Below are 25,350 nucleotides of genomic sequence, written 5' to 3' on the forward strand. Positions count from 1 at the left end.
CCCATTCAAAATAAAACAATAAAAAAAAAATACACATATTTGGTATTGCCGTGTTCAGAATCGCCTGATCTATTAATAAAATAAAGGTTTAACCTGATTGCCAAACGGCGTAGCGAGAGAAAAAGTCAAAACTTCAGAATTACATTTTTTCTTGTCGCTGCAACATTGCATTAAAATGCAATAACGGGCGATCAAAAGATCATATTTGCACCATTATGGTATAATTAAAAACGTCAGCTCGGTGTGCAAAAAATAAGCCCTCACCCAGCCTGAGATTACAAAAAATGGAGACGCTACGGCTATCGGAAAATGGCGCAATTTATAATATTTTTTTTAACAAAGTTTGGAAATTTTTTCACCACTCAGATAAAAAAGAACCTATATATGTTTGGTGTCTATGAACTCATAATGACCTTGATAATCATAATAGCCGGTCAGTTTTAGCATTTAGTGAACCTAGTAGAAAAGCAAAACAAAAATCAACTGTGGGATTACACTTTTTTTTGCAATTTCACCGCACTTGGAATTTTTTTCCCATTTTCCACTACGCGATATGTTAAAACCAATGGTGTCCTCCAAAAGTACAACTGGTCCCGCAAAACACAAGCCTTCACATAGCCATATTGATGGAAATATAAATAGGTTATGGCTCTGGGAAGAACGGTATCAGAAAACGCAAAACCGAAAATATGTCTGGTCATGAAAAGGTTAATGGTTTCTCACCTGGATGATTATCATGACCATTTTGATCTGATGAAAATTGAAATGACGGAGCTAGAATACCAATACGCAAACGTGACTGTGAGGTTTTTTGGTATTTACAGGTGCTTCTCACAAAATTAGAATATCATCAAAAAGTTAATTTATTTCAGTTTTTCAATACAAAAAGTGAAACTCATATATAGAGTCATTACAAACAGAGTGATCTATGTCAAGTATTTATTTCTGTTAAAGTTGATGATTATGGCTTACAGCCAATGAAGACTCAAGAGTCTATATCTCAGTAAATTAGCATATTTAACAAAAAACACCTGCAAAGGCTTCCTAAGCATTTAAAAAGGTCCATTAGTCAGTTTCAGTAGACTCCACAATCATGGGGAAGACTGCTGACTTCACAGATCTCCAGAAGGCAGTCAGTAGCACACTCCACAAAGAGGGTAAGCCCCAAAAAGTAATTGCTAAAGAAGCTGGCTGTTCACAGAGCTCTGTATCCAAGCATAATAACCCCTTAACGGCCGCCGATACGTCTTTTAACGTTGGTGGCAGTTAAGGGTACTTATTACTCAGCCCCTTTTTAACGGCGCTAAGATATAAGTTTATAGCCAGAGATATAGGTTATATTCAGATTTCCCATTTAATTTCTCTATCGTCTAATATGATCTAGCACATCAGAGGAGAGAGAAATGGGGTCTCCCGAGCCCACCTGGTGTCCCTGGACCCTCCGCCATCCCCCGGCGTCTTCTTCTGGGGAAAAAATGGCAGGCGTAGTGCGCAATCTGCCGGCTGGCTCCTGGCAACAATAGGAAATTTTTCCTATTGATTCATTTTGATCACTGTAATAGGGTCTATCACAGTGATCAAAATAAAAAAGTAGTAAATCAAACCCCCTTTATCAGGTAAAAATAATAAATAAATAAAAAAGTTTCCATTTTTCCCTTAGGGCAAGAATTGTTGTTAGGGTTGTGTTGAGGTTAGGTTTGTGGTTAGGGTTATGGCTGGGATTAGGGTTAGAGGTGTGTTGGGGTTGTGGTTAGGGTTATGGTTGAGATTAGGGTTAGGGGTGTTGGGGTTAGGGTTGAAGTTAGAAATGGATTCCACTGTTTAGGTACATCAGGGGGTCTCCAAATGCGAAATGGCGCCCAACATTGATTCCAGACAATTTTGCGTTCAAGAAGCTACACGGTGCTCCCTCCCTTCTGAGCCCTGCCATGCGTCCAAACAGTGGCTTTCCTCCACATACGGGGTATTGGCTACTCAGGAGAAATTGCACAACAAATTGTGTGACCCATTTTCTCCTGATACCCTTGTGAAAATAAAAAGGTTTGGTTCCAAAATAAATTTTTTGTGAAAAAAGTAAAATATTCATTTTTTTTCCTTCCACATTGCTTTTGTTCTCGTGAAGCACCTGAAGGGTTAATAAACTTCTTGAATATGGTTTTGCACACCTTTTTTTTTTTTAACTCAAATAAATTTTTATTTAGGATCACATGACAATTTACTTATCACATTCGTATATTACAATACAGAGTTTTCACCCCAAAACAAACCCCCCCATTCCCAACTTAATCCACCCCCTCCCAAACAGACAGCCCACCTCCTTTAATAACTTAACCATCAGGACTATAAAGTTACTATCATCTCATGTAAATCTGCATGCCTCATATTATGTACCCTTCTTTTATAGTGAACCTATCCCATGGCAAGCCACGGAGACCACAATTTATCAAAGGTTTCTATTTTCCCTCTTTTCTTATAAATCCCTTTTTCTAATATCAGGCCCTGTTTTACATACTGAAGGAATTCCCTTCTTGTAGGCGGCTCATCCTTAATCCAATTTTGCGCGATTACCTTTCGAGCCATATACAGTAATCTGGCAATAGCTGTCTTCAGGTTGTTATCCACTCCAATCTCATCCACGCACCCCAGCAAGCACACCAACGGGTCTCTTGGCACCGTACATTTGTACGCACCTTCCACTAGACTCAAAACCACTAACCAAAAAGCAGCCAGTCTCGGACATGTCCACATCACATGAGATATGTCAGCATCTGCGAACCTACACCTTGGGCATTCAGAGTCGTCACGCAAACCTGCCTTAAACAATACCTCCGGAGATTTATAGACTCTGTGTATCACATAGAGCTGTGAAAGCCTATACGGCTCACTCAGTGACAGCCTTGGGACCCATTCCAACACCAATTCCCAAGTTTCATTTTCCATTGGGCTTACATCTCTCTCCCACCTAGCTCTTGCCGTGATCTGATATCCCAGAAGGTAAGTATGCAGCAAGTCTTTATAAAGAGTAGAAATAACCCCCCTAGTAGACCCCTCACCACACACATATTCCAACACTATATCCCTTTGAATACTGACATTTCCGTCCCTATTCTGAGCTCCAAATGCGTGCCTCAACCGCAAATACTGATATTCCCCCTTAGGTCCGAGACCAAACTCGGGAATCGGGAAAAGGATTTCAACTCCCCCCCCCGCTCAATTATTTGATACACATATTGAATTCCCATGGTCTGCCATTCTGGTAATACCCCCAGTGCAATAAATTCCAGTAAGTTATTAAATATGCAAATTGCCTCTTCTGAGAAAAAGAGGACTTAAACTCTACAGCGCCACCTATTGGAAGTAGCGATCCTACAAGTCACAATCAACCCTTTAACGAGTCGTGCATAATGACTTAGGATAAAAGCCAAATCAGTATCTCAATTCGCAGACACGGTGTTTCGGGCTGTTGGCCCTCGTCAGTGCGAAGCATGAGAACTGATTTGGCTAGGTGAGAGGCTCTGGACATGGGGTCTAAGGGGTATCGTTTCTCCTTATGGAGAGTGACATACCATCTCTGGCTTGTCAAGGTAAGGAGGCTTATTTGCCGTACAATGCTCCTCTGGGAATTTAAATATGCAAATTGCCTCTTCTGAGAACAAGAGGACTTAAACTCTACAGCGCCACCTATTGGAAGTAGCGATCCTACAAGTCACAATCAACCCTTTAACGAGTCGTGCATAATGACTTAGGATAAAAGCCAAATCAGTATCTCAATTCGCAGACACGGTGTTTCGGGCTGTTGGCCCTCGTCAGTGCGAAGCATGAGAACTGATTTGGCTAGGTGAGAGGCTCTGGACATGGGGTCTAAGGGGTATCGTTTCTCCTTATGGAGAGTGACATACCATCTCTGGCTTGTCAAATAAGCCTCCTTACCTTGACAAGCCAGAGATGGTATGTCACTCTCCATAAGGAGAAACGATACCCCTTAGACCCCATGTCCAGAGCCTCTCACCTAGCCAAATCAGTTCTCATGCTTCGCACTGACGAGGGCCAACAGCCCGAAACACCGTGTCTGCGAATTGAGATACTGATTTGGCTTTTATCCTAAGTCATTATGCACAACTCGTTAAAGGGTTGATTGTGACTTGTAGGATCGCTACTTCCAATAGGTGGCGCTGTAGAGTTTAAGTCCTCTTTTTCTCAGAAGAGGCAATTTGCATATTTAAATTCCCAGAGGAGCATTGTACGGCAAATAAGCCTCCTTACCTTGACAAGCCAGAGATGGTATGTCACTCTCCATAAGGAGAAACAATACCCCTTAGTAAGTTATTATTATGCCAAATCGGGGAGAACCTGGTCAGACCCTTAATCCCACGTATGTGTTTCAGTCTACCCCACAACTTACATATCAATAATATAGTGGGATACGATTTCCCCAAGGCCCCCAGGGATCCATCCTCTAGACACTGCACCACCGGTCTTCTGTTTGTCACTTTTTCCATCAGTTGCTGTACCGCACTGGACGATCCCTCATATGCCCAGCCCTTCAAGTGCTGACTCTGGGCCGCAAAAAAATTTACTTCAGGGTTAGGCAACGCCAAGCCCCCATCATCCTTGGGTCGCTGAAGCGTCTCCAGCCTGATCCATGGGTGACGTCTCCCCCATACTAAACTTCTAAACAGGGAGTTAATCTGCTTAAATTTCCCGCGTGGTATCCAAACTGGCGCATTATGAAGAACATATAGGATTTTCGGCATCAGAATAATTTTGATGAGATTCACCCTGCCTATCACAGATAAATGCAACTTAATCCAAGCATCCACTTTTGCCTTAAGAATACTTAAGATCGGAGTCAGATTCTTACGCATGTAGTCCGCAACAGGTGTCAAGATCCATATCCCAAGATATTTAAATTGACCAAATTGGCTCTGTCACTAAGGGGTTAATGGAAAGTTGAGTGGAAGGTTAAAGTGTGGTAGAAAAAGATGTGCAAGCAACCAGGAAAATGTAGTCTTGACAAGACTGTTAAGAAAAGGCCATTCAAAAATTTGGGGGAGATTCACAAGGAGTGGACTGCTGCTGAAGTCATTGCTTCTAGATCCACCACACAGAAACATCCAGTACTGTACATGGCCTACAAGTGTCGCATTCCTTGTGTCAAGCCACTCATGACCAATAGACAATGCCAGAAGCTTCTTACCTGGGCCAAGGAGAAAAAACTGGACTGTTGCTCAGTGGTCCAAGGTGTTGTTTTCAGATGAAAGTACATTTTGCATTTCATTTGGGAATCAAGGTCCCAGAGTCTGGACGAAGAGTGGAGAGGCCACAATCCAAGCTGCTGGAGGTCTAGTGTGAAATTTCCACAATCAGTGATGGTTTGGGGAGCCATGTCATCTGCTGGTGTAGGTCCACTGTGTTTTATCAAGACAAAAGGAACCCTGACCAAGTATTGAGTGCATTTACTGAACACACATTTCATTTCATAGACCAACATTTTGGATTTTAAAATCATTTTTCAAGCTAGTGTGATAAAGTATCCTATTTTACTGATATAATGACTTTTGGGTTTTCATTGGCTGTAAGCCATAATCATCAACATTAACAAAAATAAACACCTGAAATAGATCACTCTGTTTGTAATGACTCTATATGAGTTTCCCTTTTTGTATTAAATAACGGAAATTAATTAACTTTTTAATGATATTCTAATTTAGTGAGGAGCACCTGTACATGTGCATTGCTTCAGCCATAGAGAGTGAACAAGCTGTAATGTTCCCATTGGAGTTCCTGAATTCTTTGGGGTCTCCTGGATGTCACCGCAGGGGCTCACTATAAGGATAGGAGCTCCGATAATGTTAGTGAGGAACCTTCACCTAGCACATTGTAGAACAGCACAAGGTCGTGTGCTCGAGTCTCAGCCCAACGTTATTGGGGCCACTATTCTTATGGAAAACTAAGGGGGAAATGTTTCCATTCCGTGTATCCCCCCCTCATTACCAAGCGACACATCCCCCATTATAGGTGTCTGCAGTTCCCAATACGACTTGCATTTACTATGACCAGAAACAAAGCACAAGGTCAATCACTGACAAGAGTCGCAAGAATCTGGGGGCAGATTTTACATGGTCACCTCTATGTTGCTTGCTCTAGGGTGGTGACCCCAAAAATCTCCATAAATGCACCTGAGGGGGAAACGGAAAACGCTGTTTACCAGAAGGCTCCAATAGACGACTGTAATCAGTCTGACCCCTCTTATTACCCACTGATCAGTTACACTGGGGGGAGGGGCAGAGGAGTAGCTAGGGTTTTGGTTCAGGGGGGTGAAACTTCTTAGTGGGCTTCTAACCAGGTAACCTTGATTACAACTGGGTGACACACCCTAATAGTGGAGGAGAACCTCAGCAGATGACTGCGCTATTACTGAAAATAATCTCTATATAAAAAACAACATTGATATTACCGCCATATGGTCAGTGGTAAATACCAGTCCTACAGAGCATATAAGAGATAACAGCACAGTTACAGATAATGTCTTACCGCTGACGTTCTTTCTGATGTTATCGTTTACTTTTCCATCTGTCTCAGACCGACATGACAACTTCTTCCAGACAGGACTCAGCTGCAGAGAATACAACACACCTTTCATGTCTCATATTTTCAGCACTGTCCCCAATGGGACTATTTCTAACCTGCACAAACTTTTCATCCTGCCCATACCCCAATACTGAGCCGCTGCTGCTAATGCTGTGTGCAAGTGCCCTAGAAAACAGCGCCCACATTTTGTCCCCTAGAAAGTAATGCCCTGTGTGCCCCTTTTGACAGTCACAGTAACCTGCGTTCCCCTATAATAAGTGCCCACTTTACATTTACTAATGTCCTGAGTCTCCCCCTGTACAGCTCCCTTACACAGTATGATGTTCTCTTATACACAGTATAATGCCCCCTCACTGTATATATACTGGCCCCTTAATATCCCCCAAACTAATGGCCCCAACACTGTAATCTCCACACTTTATGATGGCCCCCTAGATAGCCTCCATATAGCATAATACACCATATAGTCCTCAATATAGTATAATGCACTCCCCATAGGCCTCCATATGGAATAATGCACTCCCATAGGTCTCCATATAGTATAATGCACTCCCCACAGGTCTCCATATAGTATATGCACTCACTCCCCACAGGCCACCATATAGTATAATACTCGCCCCATAGGTCTCCATATAGTATAATGCACTCCCCATAGGTCTCCATATAGTATAATGCACTCCCCATAGGTCTCCATATAGTATAATGCAGCGTCGTATACTGCGGTCACACGTTGCAATACACGGCGCTGGAGCGATAATTTCATGACGTATTTGCGATGTAGAAGCCGTTGGTTACTGTGCGCACATCGTATACAACCTGTGTCACACAATGCAATCATGCCGCCACAGCGGGACACTAGACGACGAAAGAAAGTTTCAAACGATCTGCTACGACGTACGATTCTCAGCGGGGATCCGGATCGCAGTAGCGTGTCAGACACAGCGATATCGTAAATGCATCGCTGGAACGTCACGAATCGTGCCGCTGTAGCGATCAAAATTGCACTGTGTGACGGTACCCTAAGTTGGTGGCTAAGTGGAAAGAGCTGACACAAGCCGTGTCTTAGCAGGGGAGAAGCTGCAGTGAATGAGCCGGTCCCGCTGTATAAAGCCCCGGCTGGTCATATGATTGGATATGGTGCGGGATACCAGCGCATGCACAGTGCGCGCTGAGGGCAGGAGAGCCATATCGCTCTAAATCTATTGTGAACACTGTTGCGGACTCTGCTGCGGATTTTTCCGCAGCAGATTTGATAAATCCGCAGTGCAAAACCGCTGCGGTTTTATACTGCGGATTTATCGCGGTTTTTAGTGCGGTTTCCTCTGCGTGTTTTCACCTGCAGTTTCCTATTGGAGCAGGTGGAAACCCGCAGTGGAATCTGTACAAACAGTTGACATGCTGCGGAATGTAAACCGCTGCGTTTCCGCGCGTTTTTTTCCGCAGCATGTGCACTGAGGTTTTCAATTCCCATAGATTTACATTGTACTGTAAACTCATGGGAAACTGCTGCGGACCCGCAGCGGTCAAATCCGCTGCGGATCAGCAGTGGAATCCGCAAAGTGTGCACATAGCCTAAATGGGTGTGTGTAAGATGCAGGGCGCTGGCGCATGCGCGATGTGTGCTCATATAGTATCAATTGTGCCGTCTCCAGCCACCACATCTGTGTAGACAATGAAGTGCGGATCGCTAGCATACTAAGTATAAATCCAAATTAGAGCTGGATGGAGATGATTTGTTGCATGTACTGAGGAGTTGACACTTTCAGGACAGAAAATTCGCTACAATAATGTGATGATGTCATAAACCATAATGACAATTAAATAGCTGATCAACAGACAACACATAATGTACATTAACAGAAATATATGGTAGGAGTAGAATAATGCACCCCACATAGGCAGACTCTATAGTGTAATGCAGCCCCTAATATAATGCACCCCCATAGGCAGACTCTATAACATAATGCAGCCCCATAGGCAGCCTCCATAGCATAATGCAGCCCCCATAGGCAGCGTCTATAGCATAATGCAGCCCCCCATAAGCAGACTACAGTATAATGCACTTCCCATAGGCAGCAGCCTCTAAAACATAATGCAGACCCCCATAGGCATCCTCTATAACATAATGCACTCCCCATAGGCAGTAGACTCTATAATATAATGCAGACCCCCATAGGCAGCCTCTGTAGCATAATACAGCCCCCCCATAGGCAGCCCCTATAACATAATGCAGCCCTATAGGCAGCAGCCTCGATAACATAATGCAGATCCCCCCATAGGCAGCCTGTATAACATAATGAAGCCCCCCTCATAGGCAGCCTCTATATCATAATGCAGCCCCCCAATAGGCAGCCTGTATAACATAATCCACCTGCATAGGCAGCCTCTAAAAAAAATATATACTCACTTTTCTTTCTCCTGGTTCCTGCATTGCTCTGAGCGCCCGCACACCTCTGGACCACAGGCGCCGAGCAGTGATGTCATCACTCCCGCTGTCAGTGTCTGCGTCAGTGACGTCAGACGCTGACAGGGGGATGATGGGAGAGGGAGTGTAACGCTCCTTCTCTCATCAATTCTGACAGCTGTATCGGCATCTAGCCAATACAGCTGAACCTGCGATGATGGGCAGGAGGGCCTACTGCTGGCACTGGGCCCCCCCACCTCCTCAGTGGCACCATAGTGGCCGGGTGGCATAACAGGGAGATCGATTCTCCCTGCTCTGCCGCAGAATGTTACTTTATCTGCGCAATGTGCATGCTGATGCAGTTACAGTAACCTAACATTATGAGCGCTCCCTCTGGCCATCGTTGCCCACCATCTCCTGTCCGGCTGCTCCAGGACCTGCAGCTTCTGTGGTTCTCTACATTGTAGGAAGCTGATGAGCAGATGAGGGGCCGCACAGAGATTGGGGGGACGAGGTGGGATTGTATTTCCTTTGTCTCATGGAGAAGACACAGGAGGGACAGCAATTATAGCAAAGTAATGGGAGGGACAGATACACGTGGCTCCGCTACATATGCTCCGTACACACACGGCTCTGCTACATATGCTCTGTACACACGGCTCCGCTACATACACTCTGAACACACACGGCTCCGCTACATACGCTCTGTATACAATCGGCTCTGCTGCGTACTTTCTGTACACGAACGGTTACGCTCCGTACACCTCATACACAGTCTGCTCCGCTCACCTCATACAAGGCTCCACTCCATACACTCCATACACACATGGCTCTGCTCTGTACACACATGGCTCTGCTCCGTACACATGCGGCTCCGCTCCATACACCTTGCGCACACACACGGCTCTGCTACATCCACACTGTAAATGCCCCCTGACCCCACAGGCACTTGAGGGCACGTGCCTAGGGTGGCAGAATGCGGGGGGGCGCACGTGAGCAAGGTTTTGTTTTTTTTTTAATAAAGTCCGGGGTCAAGCGACCGCTCATACAGGAAGGAAGACGCTGCAGAGATGCCGGGAAGTTCTTCGCCGTGCGGTGAGAGGTATGACAGGGGAGGAGGATGGGGGAGCCGTGCACACAGGATGGGAGGATGGGGGAGCTGTGCACCCAGGGTGGGAGGATGGGGGAGCCGTGCACACAGGGTGGGGGGATTGGGGAGCCGTGCACACAGGGTGGGAGGATGGGAGAGCCGTGCACACAGGGTGGGGGGATGGGGGAGTCGTGCACACAGGGTGGGAGGATGGGGGAGCCGTGCACACAGGGTGGGAGGATGGGGGATCCTTGCACACAGGGTGGGAAGATGGGGGAGCCGTGCACACGGGAGGAGGATGGGGGAGCCGTGCACACAGGATGGGAGGATGGGGGAGCTGTGCACCCAGGGTGGGAGGATGGGGGAGCCGTGCACACAGGGTGGGGGGATTGGGGAGCCGTGCACACAGGGTGGGAGGATGGGAGAGCCGTGCACACAGGGTGGGAGGATGGGGGAGTCGTGCACACAGGGTGGGAGGATGGGGGAGCCGTGCACACAGGGTGGGAGGATGGGGGATCCTTGCACACAGGGTGGGAAGATGGGGGAGCCGTGCACACAGGGTAGGAGGATGGGGGAGCCATGCATACAGGGTGGGAGAATGGGGGAGCCGAGCCATGCATACAAGATGGGAGGATGGGGGAGCCGAGCCATGCATACAAGATGGGAGGATGGGGGAGCCGAGCCATGCATACAAGATGGAAGGATGGGGGAGCCTAGTCATGCATACAAGATGGGGGAGCCGAGCCATGCATACAGGATGGGAGGATGGGGGACATGTATGAGGAAACAGTACTGGGGAATGGGGGGCATGTATGAGGAAACAGTATGGGGGAATGGGGGGGGCATATATGGGGAAACAAAATGGGGGGATGGGTGCAGACAGTATGGGGAGCAAACGAGGGAATGTGTGTGGACACAGTATAAGTAGCAATGTGAAAAATGGATGTGGACAGAGTACGGGAAGTGAGGGTGATGGGATGTGTGCAGACAAAGTATGGAGAGTCAGGTGAGCAGGCAATATAGAAAGTGAGGGGGTAAATATATGAGGAGACAGGATGGTGAACAGGGGGAATGTGAGAGGAGACAGTATGAGGAGGGAGGGGAATAGTGTGCGGAGACAGTATGGGGGCAGAAAAGTGAGTGGGCATAAAATAGAAACTGAGTAGTGGGGGCGTAGCATGGAGGGACAGCGTGTGGGCACAGCCAGGAGGGGACAGTATACCAAGGAGGGGGAGTGTGATGAGAGAGTACAGTAAAAATACTGAGCCCTATAGGGGAACACAGTGTGAGGACAGTGTGAAGAGGGGGCCAGTATGGAAAGGAGAGGTGAAGGAGTGTGAAGAGCATGTACCATAAGAGGGACAATGTGGGGGTCATATTTTTTACAGACAATATAGTGAGGGGCAATTTTTTTTATTCAGGAGCATTATAAAGACACTTGTATCTTTAAGGGCATCATGTGGAGATTTTCTGCAAAAGAGCGGAGAAGATGGAAGTCTGCAGAGACGGCTGTGGATGAGAAAACTAATCATGGGATCTGGACAAGATGAAGAAAAGAAGAACGGTTCCAGAGGCGACGTCATCTATCAGGTACCTGGATGTAAATGTTATTTGTGATACTGACTAACTTTCATGTTTTTATTTATGTTAGGAGCATTAAAGGGGATGTCCAGGTTTGTGATGAGTCTGCAGTCATTCTTTGTGACTGCAGACTTCTGACTTCTCACAGTGCGCACTGCACGCTGTCAGGATTCTCTTGTGCTGGCGATTTACATACATGCGGTCACGTGCTGACTAGACATGTGTGGCCTTACTCAATGATAATGAACTGAGCGAGGCCGGGCACGTCTAGTCGGAATGTGGTCAGAAGTATACAAATCGCATGCTTGTGCTGACATGACTGACCACCGGCAAAGGAGAATCCTAAAAGTGTGCAGTGCATTAGTTGTGAGAATTCAGAAGCTGCGATGTCAGGATTCAGCTCTGCAGGTTCCAGTAGGCGTCACATGGACACTTCACTCATATGCGATTTTCATACTCATGGTCCTGTGACGAGATTCTCTTCTGCTTCTCTGTTTTTCACTGAACATTGAGAGCATTAGGGAGAGGAGCTCGTCGGTACATGACTAAGTGTGCAGATCGCATATGTCCTGTGGGGGGAGCGCACCAAAATGAATTCTTGCCCCTGGTGCCAGAAACCCTAGATACACCTCTGCCTGTATGCTACTGCGAGCGGTGATTACCGGGTCTGGTGGAGGGAGGTCTGTGCACAGGCAGTGAGGCGGCGACTGAGGGTGTGCACAGAGAGAATGGAGATCCGGAGACTGCCCGTCCTAGTCTACGCCGTAGCCTGGAGCCTCATTATCATAGGAATATGTCAGGTAATAAATTGTTTTCCTAAAGCTTTATAGTGTAGTTTTAGGTCAGAGAGGGATGGTTAGGGATGAGCTAGCAAGGTGCAGGGACAGGTAGTGATGGCTACTTGCGGACATGTGCGGCACTTGCGGTTTTGCACTTGCGGTGATACAAAAAACACTTCTAGCAGTGTTTTTTTCCATTGCTGTAAGTACCGCATTTACCGGATCGCAGCAAAACCGCAAGTGCCGCACATGTCCGCAAGTCCCATAGGAAATGAATGAGGCCGAACGCAGTGTTGCTGTAAGTGATCTGTTACGCGGCAGATGCGGAAAAACTGCATCAGCGATTTATGGCAAAGTCACTGCCGATAGTGTCATACTCACCAATGGGGGAGGCAGAACTAAAAGTGCCTAGGGCAGCAGAAACTCTAAATACGGCCCTGCCCTCATCCAGCACCATGACAACCAGCACAGCAGAGTCCTGCATACACTGAGGCCCCTGATCATGTGACCCCTGACTCCTCCCCTCCTGTGACCTCATCACAGGTCCTGTGTGCACAGAACAGCCATATATGTGGAGTGCGGCTCTGCAGGTGGAGGTAGGTGCTGGAGCCCCGTTATTCTCTATCAGGATCAGCCGCTGGTCACACTCGGCCATTTTTCCTCCCCATATAATAAATGGCCTTTATGTTTTCCCCCTGAATACACACGTTCTCCCCCAGTTGCTGGTCGCTGGGCTCTGACCTGTGACCCGGAGACCCTGAGATCGGGCTCTGCAGTCTCGGGTGTCTGGCAGATATTTTCCCACAAGGTTTATCGTTACCTTTTTCTTATGTTTGCGGCTTTATTTCTAGTTTTTTTTTTTGTCTTTGATCACTTTTTTGCATTTTGTGCGGGGGTCAAAAACGATTAGTGGCCCAGACCACGAGACGTGTATTATGGTGCTCTAGCAAAGAATACAAAGCCGCCTCACAGATAACAGTGATCAGGGCCGGCTCCAGGTTTTTGAGGGCCACAGGCGAAAGAGTCTGTGCCCCCCCCCCCCCCTTAACACATACTACGACATGATGCACAGATACAGCAGAGAAATATAGGTATAGTACAATGCCAAAGATTTCACTTCTTACATGAGTGATAGCTATTGTAAATTCTACAATACCATACAGCAGAGGGGTTTTATATATATATATATATATAAGTCAACCACTTATATTCGAGAGCGATGTGCGAGCCTTGCATTGCATCACCCGAAACGTCCGTATTTCTCTGCAGCTGCACATTCCTGTCCAAAGAACGGGCGGCTGAGCAGGGTGAAGTGATGCGAGGCTCTCGCAAGTGGGACTCCGAGTCCGACCTAATATATAGTAATGATTGGTCACTTACTAGTCCACGTGTGTGTTCTGGAAAATAAGTCCTGATAGTGGCGTTTCTGCACTGTGTCACTCTTGGAGTAGGTGACATGTAGATCCTGTGATTTAGCAGATGGCTAACTCTGGTGAGCTAAGGTCCACAGGTCTCAGGGTATCAGTACCTGTAATATTAGAGGCAAATCAGCATTATAGAATACTTTTGGGTTTTCATTGGCTGTAGGCCATAATCATCTACATTAACAGAAATAAACACATGAAATAGATCACTCTGTTTATAATGACTATATAATATGGAGTTTCATTTTTTTGTATTGAGGAACTGAAATAAATTAACTTTGATGATATTCTAATTTTGTGAGCAGCACCTGTATGCATACAACTTGATGAATAGTCAGCATTTTGTTTGTATAGTATAATACACTCCATATATTATAATGTTCACCACAGTCCTCCATATAGTATACTACACTCCTCAGTCCTCCATATAGTATACTACACTCCTCAGTCCTCCATATAGTATAATACACTCCTCATTCCTCCATATAGTATAATACACTCCTCAGTCCTCCATATAGTATAGTACACTTCTCAGTCCTCCGTATAGTATAGTACACTCCTCAGTCCTCCATATAGTATAATACACTCCTCATAGTGCTCCATATAGCATAATGCACCGCCATAGTTATCCATGTAGTACAATTCACTTGCCATAGTATAATGCACCCCATAGGTCTTCATATAATGTATTCCCCATAGTTCTGAATACAGTATAATGCAGCCCACATATAGTATAATGCTGCCACTTCACAGAGTATAATGCAGCCACCCCACAGAATATATTGTAGCCCCCTGAGTATAATATAACCCCCCAGAGAATATAATGCAGCCCCTGCATATATAATATGTGGTAGGCCCCTCATAGAGTATAATGCAGCCCCCATGGAATATAATGTAGCCCCCTCATAGAGTATGATGCAATCACCGCTCATAGAATATAATACATTTAATACATAGAATACATTTAATACATAGAATATAATACAGCCTACCTCCCCATAGAATATAATGTAGCCCCATAAGAGTATGATGCAATCCTCCCTCATAGAATATAATACATCCCCCATAGAATATAATACAGCCCCCCATAGAATATAATACAGCACAGCACCCCATAGAATATAATACAACCCCCCATAGAATATAATGCAGCCCTCCCATAGAATATAATACAGCCCTCCCATAGAATATAATACAGCCCATCCATAGAATATAATACAGCACCCCATAGAATATAATACAGCACCCCATAGAATGTAATACAGCCCCCCATAGAATATAATACAGCACAGCACCCCATAGAATATAATACAGCCCCCTATAGAATATAAAACAGCCCCCCACAGAATGTAATACAGCCCACCATAGAATATAATACAGCATAGCACCCCATAGAATGTAATACAGCCCCCCATTAGAATGTAATGTGATGTCATCGCGCACCCACAGTGTTAGAGGCAGAGGGGAATGATGGGAGAGGGAACGTCATCTGATGCTCTCTCCTCCATCATTGCATTCAACTGTACCGGCGTCATAGACAGCGGTATAGTTGAATGCGGCGGCGCTCGCAGGGGGGGGTGAGTCGGCGCTGGCGGAGGAATGAGTCGGCGCTGGCGGGGGGTGAGTCGGCACTGGCGGGGGGTGAGTTGGCGCTGGCAGGGTGGTGAGTCGGCGCTGGCGGGGGGTGAGTTGCCTATATCACAGACAGCGTGAGTGTGCCCCCCCCCCCCTACTCGCCAGGGCCCCGGCACTTGCCCGGGTACGCCGACCCTGACAGTGATAACTCTCTAAGGACATTGTCACGATAATATGAATATGCCATGTTTTGAGTATATGCCAAAGAAGCCCATTGCTTTTCAGACACATGCCTGTGGATGATGACAGCCCCCCTTCGCGTGAGGTAAAAACAACTTTTCTCCTTACTCTGCCTGCGTGCGTAATCCTATACTTCCCCCCTCCTTCAAGAATTTATATGGCCCTGTGCTGTGAACCCCAGTCTCTCCCTACATTCCTCATTTCCTCCTCCCACCTGATACTGGCTAAAATTGGTACAGCAAGCATGGGATTCTATTGTTCTTTTAAGGTTATGTTTATTGGCACCGATCCGGACTAGAGATATAAGGATTATATATTTCGGATGTCCATCGAGAGATCTATAGCTCACGGAAATCGCTAGGAGCTAAACCGAATGAATGCACATCCTGATCCTTGTGTCGTTCGTATGCGAGGTTCATACAGCGAGCTATGTATTAAAAATGGTTTGTCACAGGTCTAAGAAAGGGGAGGATTCAGCCCTGAGTGAGGTCACCACAGGGGAGTGCTTTGGTTTTAGGCTGGGAAATAAGTGAGTGAAACAGCAGTCTTCCAGTGTCTTTTGTCCGGGGTCTAGCTGCTGTACAGATTTGTGATGCATCTTGATGTGTCCCCTGAGCACATGGTCAGCCAGGAGATGAAATGATCTGAACCAAATGGGAGTGTCTTTTCAACTTTAAACCCATTTTAATTGTAATTGTTTGTGCATACGACTTGTCTACTTTTATAATATCTTTTTACCTTTCTGTAAACACTGCCTACCTTTTTTGGAGTAAAGTATATAAAATTACTAGCTTTATCTCTCCTTGCTCTATAACGAACTGTCACGTCTCTGAAGTGAATTACGCTACTAATTTAGGTTGGCTCTGGACCTAAGAAATCGAAGCTGGTGGCAGCGGAGTTGTCCTGTGCGTTTGTGAGGTGTTGTAGTGACGGCGGCGTTGATAATTATTGTTCCCTCCTGAGTGGGAGTAGTTATATCGCAGCGTGCCCATTAGCCAGTACAAAGTAAGGCAGCCTTTCTGGTGACTAATTATCCTAGCTGCAGTACCTAGTCTCACCTGAGGGTAAGTGGAGCGCCAGAGACCTGCAATTTCCAAACCGGAACTGGGAAGTGGGATATAGATAAATCCCCTTCAGAAAGGAACCAGGGGCAACCAAACAACCCCGGTATATGACAAATTGGTGTGAGTGGTGGGGATGATAAAGGTATCCTCCCCGTGAACCGTGACAGACATATCATGAATAAATATCACCAGCAGTCCTATGTAACGCCACAGATAACACGGTGATAACTCTGAGTAAAGGTAATGTAGTAGATGTCACCTGCAGTCCTATGTAATACCATAGTGATAACTCTTTTGAATACAGATAATGTACAAAGAGCGCTTGTCGCTCGAAGCACATCATATGATGCCTGTATTCTCTCTTTTTGTGAACACACAATTTTAATCTTTGCTTCATGTACCTTGGATAATAAAATTGACTTTTTTGGATTTCATCTGTGAACTGGACTTTTCTGCTTTCTCCTTACAGATAATGTCATAGATGTCACCTGCAGTCCTATGTAATACCACAGATAACACAGTAATAACTCTGAGTACAGATAATGCAGTGGATGTCACCCGCAGTCCTATGTAACACCACAGATAACACAGTGTTTTTTATTACTTTTATCACTTTTAGTGATGAGTGAATAGCATTGTTGCTCGGGTCTCGCCGAGCATGGTCGGGTGATCTCTGAGTATTTGTTAGTGCTCGGAGATTTAGTTTTCCTCACCTCAGCTGCATGATTTACAGCTGCTGGACAGCCTGAATACATGTGGGAATTTCCAAACAGGCATTCCTCACATGTATTCAGCCTGACTAGCAGCCGTAAATCATGCATCTGAGGCCACAAAAACTAAATGTCCGAGCACTAACAAATACTCGGAGACCACCCGAGCGTGCTCTGGGAAACCTGAGCAATGAGTACACTCGCTCATCACTAATAACTGTGAGTACAGATCATGTCGTAGATATTACCTGCAGTTCTATGTAACGCCACAGATAACACAGTGATAACTCTTTAGAATACAGATAATGTAGATGTCCTCTGTAAGTCCTATGTAACCAGCAGATACCGGTGATACCTCTCTGAGTCAGGACATCAGCACCGCAGCCAATAGTGGACACTGGGAGAAGAGGTGTAGACTTGTTACCCGGATCCGCATTGACATATGGATATGTGTGGTTAGATGTCTCGCTATTGTCCGTGTTCCCATACCTTGGGTGGTTTTTCCGATCCGGGATTTCACTAGAGGATGGTGGACCAGGATTTCAACTTTCATTGACTCTTGCGTTCTATTATAAAAGGATGGGCCTCCACTCTATGCCACGGGTTACATACCCTAGCTGGAGCCCCTTTTCCCTTTTTTAGGCAGCACTTCTTTTTCATTTTAGCGACCTCGTAAAAGTTAAGTTTTAATATAAACTCTCATGTTTTGCTGCACTTCAGTTGACGTGAGATCCTATGAATTTTGAGGTGGTCATTTATTCCCACTCTTGCTCTTTCTCCGTTGTTTGGGGTGCCATCTACTGGCTACGTATATTCAGTATTTATATTTTAATTTCCATTTTCAAAATTATTGTTCTCTATCTGCTGTTTACCCCAAAAGAAAGCAGATGCCCCACCAAAAGGATGGCACTTACCACACCCTAAACAAAAAAGATGACAAGTGATTGAGCTCTCGCATACAAATCTGCCTCACTGTCAGATCTCCCTGCATTCCACAGAGGTTGCCACCCCCCCCCCTTGCTGGCTGGAAGCAGTATCGCTCGCTTCCACCTGATCTTTGTATGCAGTCCACAAAAATGTAAAATAACCAATAAATTTCGTTCAACTTCACAATTGTGTTCCACTTGTTGTTGATTCTTCACCAAAAATTTACATTTGGTATCTTTATGTTTGAAGCATGATATATGGGAAAAGGTTGAAAAGTTCCAGGGAGCCGAATACTTTCACAAGGCACTGTACATAATAAAGGAGACTATGTAATGTATATACATGTATATGTGTGTGTGGCTATATATTTATTTGTACCTTTGTCGCCATAAAAGTTGGGGGGCCCAGACACATTTCTTGCACAGGGGCCCCAAGCAATGCAGCTGGAACGGCGAGGGACCTGATAGCGATGCAGATCTCTGTTCGAGATCCCATCCAACATGGCACTTGCCAGCTGTAATTTTTTAGGGTCTAGTGAGTGCAATTTTTTAATTTTTTTTTTGTGTGTGGGGTGTGCTTTCTTTTGTGGGTATCCGCTTTCTTAAATTAAGGATCCCGCTGTATTCGTTAACTTTTTTAGCTGCCTGGACACTTCCTCATTGAACCGCAACTAGGGCTTATTTTTAGAGTAGGGCTTACATTTGAAGACTACTTGGAGCGCCCCCACTGTCGCAGGGCCAAGGGGTACCCGGTACCGGGCCTCTGTGTCTCGGTTCTGGGATTGTCACGGTGGCTAGACCCGGTCCGTGACCCTGTTAAGGGGGCGTCCAATAGAGAAATAACAGTTCGGTGTGTGGTGCAAGGCGCAATCAATAACGAGGACACAGGGATGCAGTCTCTTTACCTCTTTACTGAAGGCTTCAGGATCCTCAATCCAGAGCACTGCTAACCGAGCTGTCCGAGACCGGCTGGTCCGATGGCACGTCCAGAGTTCCCTTTGCAGGTGGAAATCGGTGCCTACCAACTAGTGCCTGTATGTTGTAGTCCTTCCCTGCTGAGCACCACGGGAAAGTCCCCACAACTGTTGTGTCTGTTTCTGATGTTCCCTCACAACTGTTTCTGATGTTCTTCTCCGTCCCCCAGATCGTTTGGCTGGGACGCACCCGTATGACGAGTAGGCCTGGAGTTCTTCCGGGACCCTAGAGTCGCCCCTCTCCCACAGTTGCCCCCCATGTCTTCATAGGTGATTTGTGTGAGACAGCCAACCTGTAATCAACTGTCCTGCCTCTGTTTGAAGTAATACTTGGAGTCAATTACTTCCTCGGCGTTCTGGCCACCGGCTACGCGCCTCAGTAGAATGTTGCTCGATCTTTCAGCACTACTCCTACTGGCTTATCTCCTTGTTGTTTTGATCTCGTTTCTCACTCTTCTCAATGCACCTCGCTTCTTGTCCTTTCTTGGGTACCGCCGCAAGGAAGTGCAGGCGCGGTCCCGTAACGTTCCCTCTTGTTCGCTAGGTCTCTGCCAGGATCCCACTCCTGACAAGGACCCCCTGAGTCTCTCCCCGCAACACCCTCTGCCACAGGATGTTGCCTGTTCAATTCCCAGTCAGCTTCTCTCCAACTTCCTATCTAACCCCCAGTTTTACCAGATTGTGAGGAGTGGCCTAATACATAGCGCCCTTAGCTTCCCCTGGAGGCCAGAATGTGAAGTGTATTGGTGTCTGTGATACCTGCTCAGATGAACTCCTTCAGTGCCATCAGACGTACCATCACTCCCCTTAGTGGCGGAGCATCAATACTGCAACGACCAGGACTCTGGGGCGCTGCACTCCCCCCGGTTAAATCCAGTACTCCTGGACTGGGAAGAAACAACAATACATGTCAGCAAAAAGACATACAATTTTTTAAAATGCAATAACAAGTAAACTTTAACAGAGCTTCCCTTTATGGGAGGTGAGGACACTTGAACGTTACAAACATGGTCAAATACTTTTAAATAACATCCTATAAATAACTTCTTACCCAACCGGGTATTCTACTTAGTGCAAATTTCTGAACAATAATTTAACATTGCCTTTAAGGACGTACACGCTGAATCCACTAAAGACCTTCTTATAAAACATTATAAGACTAATCAACTTTTTCTTCATTTTCCATTCTTACATCTGCAGGACCGCCTGTCTATCTGCCCCAGGCCTACTGCCTCTCATTCTGTTGCAGGACCGCCCCTTTCTGCCCGGGCCTACTGCCTTTTGGCTACTATACACAGTATAGATCTTATCTTCCTTCTCTCAGTTCAGGATCACTGAGCCATCTCGGTATGGCTCCTAAGAGGACTCACCGACTAACCCCATACGGGTTCACTTCCTGTCCTCATTCTTCTAGCAACATCATTAAAGATTTCTCACAATTAACTAGCTATCTATATAGAACTTTTACATATCAACATCATTACTTCTTCTTTCAAGACATCATTACTATTTAACTATCTTAAGGCAATACCATTCGTAAATGCAACATGTGAACATTCCCTTTAAGAAGGGACCAAGTCTCTAGGAGGTAGTGCAACTTCTCAAGCTGCAAGTCTGTATACAGCAAGGACTCCGGTACTGTCTCCAGGAACAGTTTCTTCGCAAAGAGTCCTTTTCTTTTGTAAAACCAGTAGAGGGCACCTTTAAGAAGGTGCAAACTATTTACAAGGAGTTTGTAATCATGCAGTGTTCATGATCCAGCAGTTCTTTTCAACAATGATAAAACAGGAAACAAAAGCAAAAGACAGAAGAGGGATCCCGGGTAAACAAAGGGATCCCTTTAAGAGTTAACCCTAGTCGGGTACTTAGCAGCAAAACAGCAAAAGGACAAACAGTTAACTATTTACATGTTCAGTTTTTCGAGGTTTATTCTGATTCTAGTGGTGGCCCCTTTGAGTGTTGGCCCTCAACTGCCACAACATAGAGGGCGTCTGCACTCTGGATAGGAGTCTGTGTACTCACAGTCCGCCTTGGTGTGATGGTCCTCAGGCACTTGGCACACAGGGTAATCGACGGGCAAACCGCTGGTGGGGAGGCATGTGATGGTATAGTCACCTCTGGTCGGTATTTGCGCACATGCAGAGCATACCACCCTTTTTCTCCCCAATGTCGGGTGTACCGAACACGGTCCCCCGGAAAGAGATCCCGGCCTGCCTGACGCCGGAGCTCTTTCTTGCGGGCCCACTCCTCCTCCTGCTGGCGCAGCTGCTGGCGGTATTCCCTCTGGCGGATGACCTCGATACTCTCCCCCTCTTCCTGGACGTCCCCTGGGAACCCAATCAGATCGGTGGTGGTCGCACGGGTCCACTTGAAGGTCACCCATTCTCCCTGGAAATTTACGGCCTGCTTGGTGGGTCGCAGGGGTTTGTCGGTCGTCTGCAGGGTTTCCCAGGGCCTCTCGCATTCAATGAGACTACACACCCGTCCGGGTGGTCGTGGTGGAAGTGAGTACACATCCACCAGGAAGGGCTCTGCGGTCGCCGCGGCAGGGTCAGCGCTGTTACCTGCCTCCGGAGCATCTCTGGCGCCGGTCTCCTCTGCTGCAGGCTGCGATATCGGGACCTGGTGATGACGCGGTCCCTCACTAGCGATAGTCGCTCGCTGGCACAGACTCCGGAACTGCCGGCACAGCTCTTCCACCTCCGCTCCGAGGATTTCCTGGTCTGCGCAGCCTGGTAGGAGCTCCCTCGGCTCCCATTGGCGGGGACTGGTACGGGTCTTCTCCCCCTCTCCTGGGTGACTTCCGCTCGCCATGATGCCAACCGGATTCTGCCTCGTGGCATCCAGCGGTTCCTGCTCCTCCCCGTCCGGAGGGCGGCCTCTCTCTCCTTCACCATCCCACACTAGGAGGCGGACCTTTCTCGTCAATGGACATATCTCTCGGACATAGTAGTATCTGTGAGGGGCTGGTTCCACCTTCGCGCCACCCTTCCAGGCTACACCCACGATGACACGCCCCACTCTTCCTGCACGCCACATGGTACTATAATGGCGGCGGTTTTGGCGGGAATCCTTGTGGTAATGGCAATACACAGTCTTAGCACAATTCAATCACAGTTCCAAGGCACACATGACCCGATCCTCGGGCTTAAGTAGATCCTGTTCGTGACGCCAAGTTGGAGCGCCCCCACTGTCGCAGGGCCGAGGGGTACCCGGTACCGGGCCTCTGTGTCTCGGTTCTGGGATTGTCACAGTGGCTAGACCCGGTCCGTGACCCTGTTAAGGGGGCGTCCAATAAAGAAATAACAGTTCGGTGTGTGGTGCAAGGTGCAATCAATAACGAGGACACAGGGATGCAGTCTCTTTACCTCTTTACTGAAGGCTTCAGGATCCTCAATCCAGAGCACTGCTAACCGAGCTGTCCGAGACCGGCCGGTCCAATGGCACGTCCAGAGTTCCCTTTGCAGGTGGAAATCGGTGCCTACCAACTAGCGCCTGTATGTTGTAGTCCTTCCCTGCTGAGCACCACGGGAAAGTCCCCACAACTGTTGTGTCTGTTTCTGATGTTCCCTCACAACTGTTTCTGATGTTCTTCTCCGTCCCCCAGATCGTTTGGCTGGGACGCACCCGTATGACGAGTAGGCCTGGAGTTCTTCCGGGACCCTAGAGTCGCCCCTCTCCCACGGTTGCCCCCCATGTCTTCATAGGTGATTTGTGTGAGACAGCCTGTAATCAACTGTCCTGCCTCTGTTTGAAGTAATACTTGGAGTCAATTACTTCCTCGGCGTTCTGGCCACCGGCTACGCGCCTCAGTAGAATGTTGCTCGATCTTTCAGCACTACTCCTACTGGCTTATCTCCTTGTTGCTTTGATCTCGTTTCTCACTCTTCTCAATGCACCTCGCTTCTTGTCCTTTCTTGGGTACCGCCGCAAGGAAGTGCAGGCGTGGTCCCGTAACGTTCCCTCTTGTTCGCTAGGTCTCTGCCAGGATCCCACTCCTGACAAGGACCCCCCTGAGTCTCTCCCCGCAACACCCTCTGCCACAGGATGTTGCCTGTTCAATTCCCAGTCAGCTTCTCTCCAACTTCCTATCTAACCCCCAGTTTTACCAGATTGTGAGGAGTGGCCTAATACATAGCGCCCTTAGCTTCCCCTGGAGGCCAGACTGTGAAGTGTATTGGTGTCTGTGATACCTGCTCAGATGAACTCCTTCAGTGCCATCAGACGTACCATCACTCCCCTTAGTGGCGGAGCATCAGTACTGCAACGACCAGGACTCTGGGGCGCTGCATACTCCAAAAAGGCCAAAAATTCCTGCTAGGGCTTATCTTGGGGGAAACAGGGTATCTACATTTCCTGATATGTAGAAAATATGGGAATTAATCCACAAACTTTACAAGATCACACTTTTGGAATATTTATTTACCAGTAGCGCAGCAGATAATTCTCCCCCACCAAGACAGTGCCATTTAAAGGCCAGGGTTGGAGACTGATATTGGCAATTACGTTGGTAAATCAGAAGCGATAAGACGGTATTTTCAGTCCGAGTGCGGTTTATAAAATAATGGACCGCACTCGGACCAATGTCCTATAATGCGGCAGTGCAGATGAGTGATTTTTTTTTTTTTCACTCAGTGTATGGGAAAAAAATGTACCCCTTCACTGAATATTCATGACAGAACCTCTGTCTCATCCGGTCTCCTGGTATAACAGGCTCCATGCCAGAAAGTTTGGGTCTAAATTCTCCATAAAAAAAACAACACAGGTGAACACTGATAAAATCGTCACCTGCCATACATGTCAGCCTCATTTCTGTGTTCAGTGATTGGATATAAAGTCTTCATTATTGTATTATTACATGGGATTCTTTATGATGTTACATTGTCATCTTCTCCTCATTCAGGTCCCTACAATATCAGATCCTCTCAGTGGAGATCTTCTATATAAGGGAATTTTCATGACTGACCCATCAAGGATGGAACAGAGCAGTGACAAGATGGTGGAGAGGATATTACACCTCACCCTAGAGATCCTCTTCCGGCTTACTGGAGAGGTGAGAGATTCTGATGACGTCACATTACATCATTCTTATCTATGGGAATAACAGACAGAACTGGAGAGGTGAGGACTCCGGAAATGTCTGTAGTGAGATTTATTAATGTGTCTCTCCATAACCAGGATTACACAGTAGTGAAGAAGACCTCTAGTGAGCGCTATCAGGCTTCTGTGTCTGAGGGATGGGGAAGACCTCTGAGCCCAATCACAGAGCTTCCACCTCAACCCCTGATACATGAGGACATCAATGACCAGAAGATCCTAGAACTCACTTACAAGATGATTGAGCTGCTGACTGGAGAGGTGACACTGCTGGGAATTCTGGGACATTATACAGTAACACTATGAAGGGATCGGGGGATGATGGTATCATTGTATGTGTCAGGTTCCTATACGATGTCAGGACGTTGCCGTCTATTTCTCCATGGAGGAGTGGGAGTATTTAGAAGGACACAAAGATTTGTACAAGGGCGTCAAGATGGAGGTTCCCCAGCCCCTCACATCACCAGGTAATAGACAGGCCCAAATACACACGGCCTATAATTATCTATATGTAAAGAATGAATTCAGTCTCTGTATGTGTTTCCTCCAGATCTATCCAGTAAGAGGACAACACCAGAGAGATGTCCCCGTCCTCTTCTTCCACAGGACTGTAAACAAGAAGATCCCGATGTTCCTCAGGATCATAACGTAGATGGAGAGAAGGTGACATGAGATCTCCCCTATGATTTGTAGATGGCTGTGACTGTCTTGTGCTCAATCTTGTTTTATCCACAAGTATTATATGCTTTACACTTGGTTAAGATTTAATTTGGCCGAGTATGATGAAGAAACTGTGAACTCCAGTGAAACACGTGATGTAGTGACACTGTCTTCTCTACATCACATCCTCACACTATTGGTACTGCTCCCTTGGAAGCCAATGACAATGACCCGT

General features: G+C 46.7%; 1 protein-coding gene across 1 annotated transcript in view; it reads left to right on the forward strand.

Annotated features, from left to right (window-relative positions):
- Positions 1-12,902: 12,902 nt before the first annotated feature.
- Positions 12,903-25,350, forward strand: part of LOC143766273 (uncharacterized) — a 30,291-nt gene continuing 17,843 nt past the window's right edge. The window contains exons 1-5 of the mRNA XM_077253819.1: positions 12,903-13,041; positions 24,262-24,411; positions 24,537-24,716; positions 24,799-24,922; positions 25,006-25,118. Coding sequence (XP_077109934.1) covers positions 13,015-13,041; positions 24,262-24,411; positions 24,537-24,716; positions 24,799-24,922; positions 25,006-25,118 — 594 coding nt within the window. The 5' untranslated portion in view covers positions 12,903-13,014. The remainder of the gene's footprint in view (positions 13,042-24,261; positions 24,412-24,536; positions 24,717-24,798; positions 24,923-25,005; positions 25,119-25,350) is intronic.

Source organism: Ranitomeya variabilis, chromosome 4, assembly GCF_051348905.1.
Source record: "Ranitomeya variabilis isolate aRanVar5 chromosome 4, aRanVar5.hap1, whole genome shotgun sequence".
Classification (NCBI taxonomy): Eukaryota; Metazoa; Chordata; class Amphibia; order Anura; family Dendrobatidae; genus Ranitomeya; species Ranitomeya variabilis.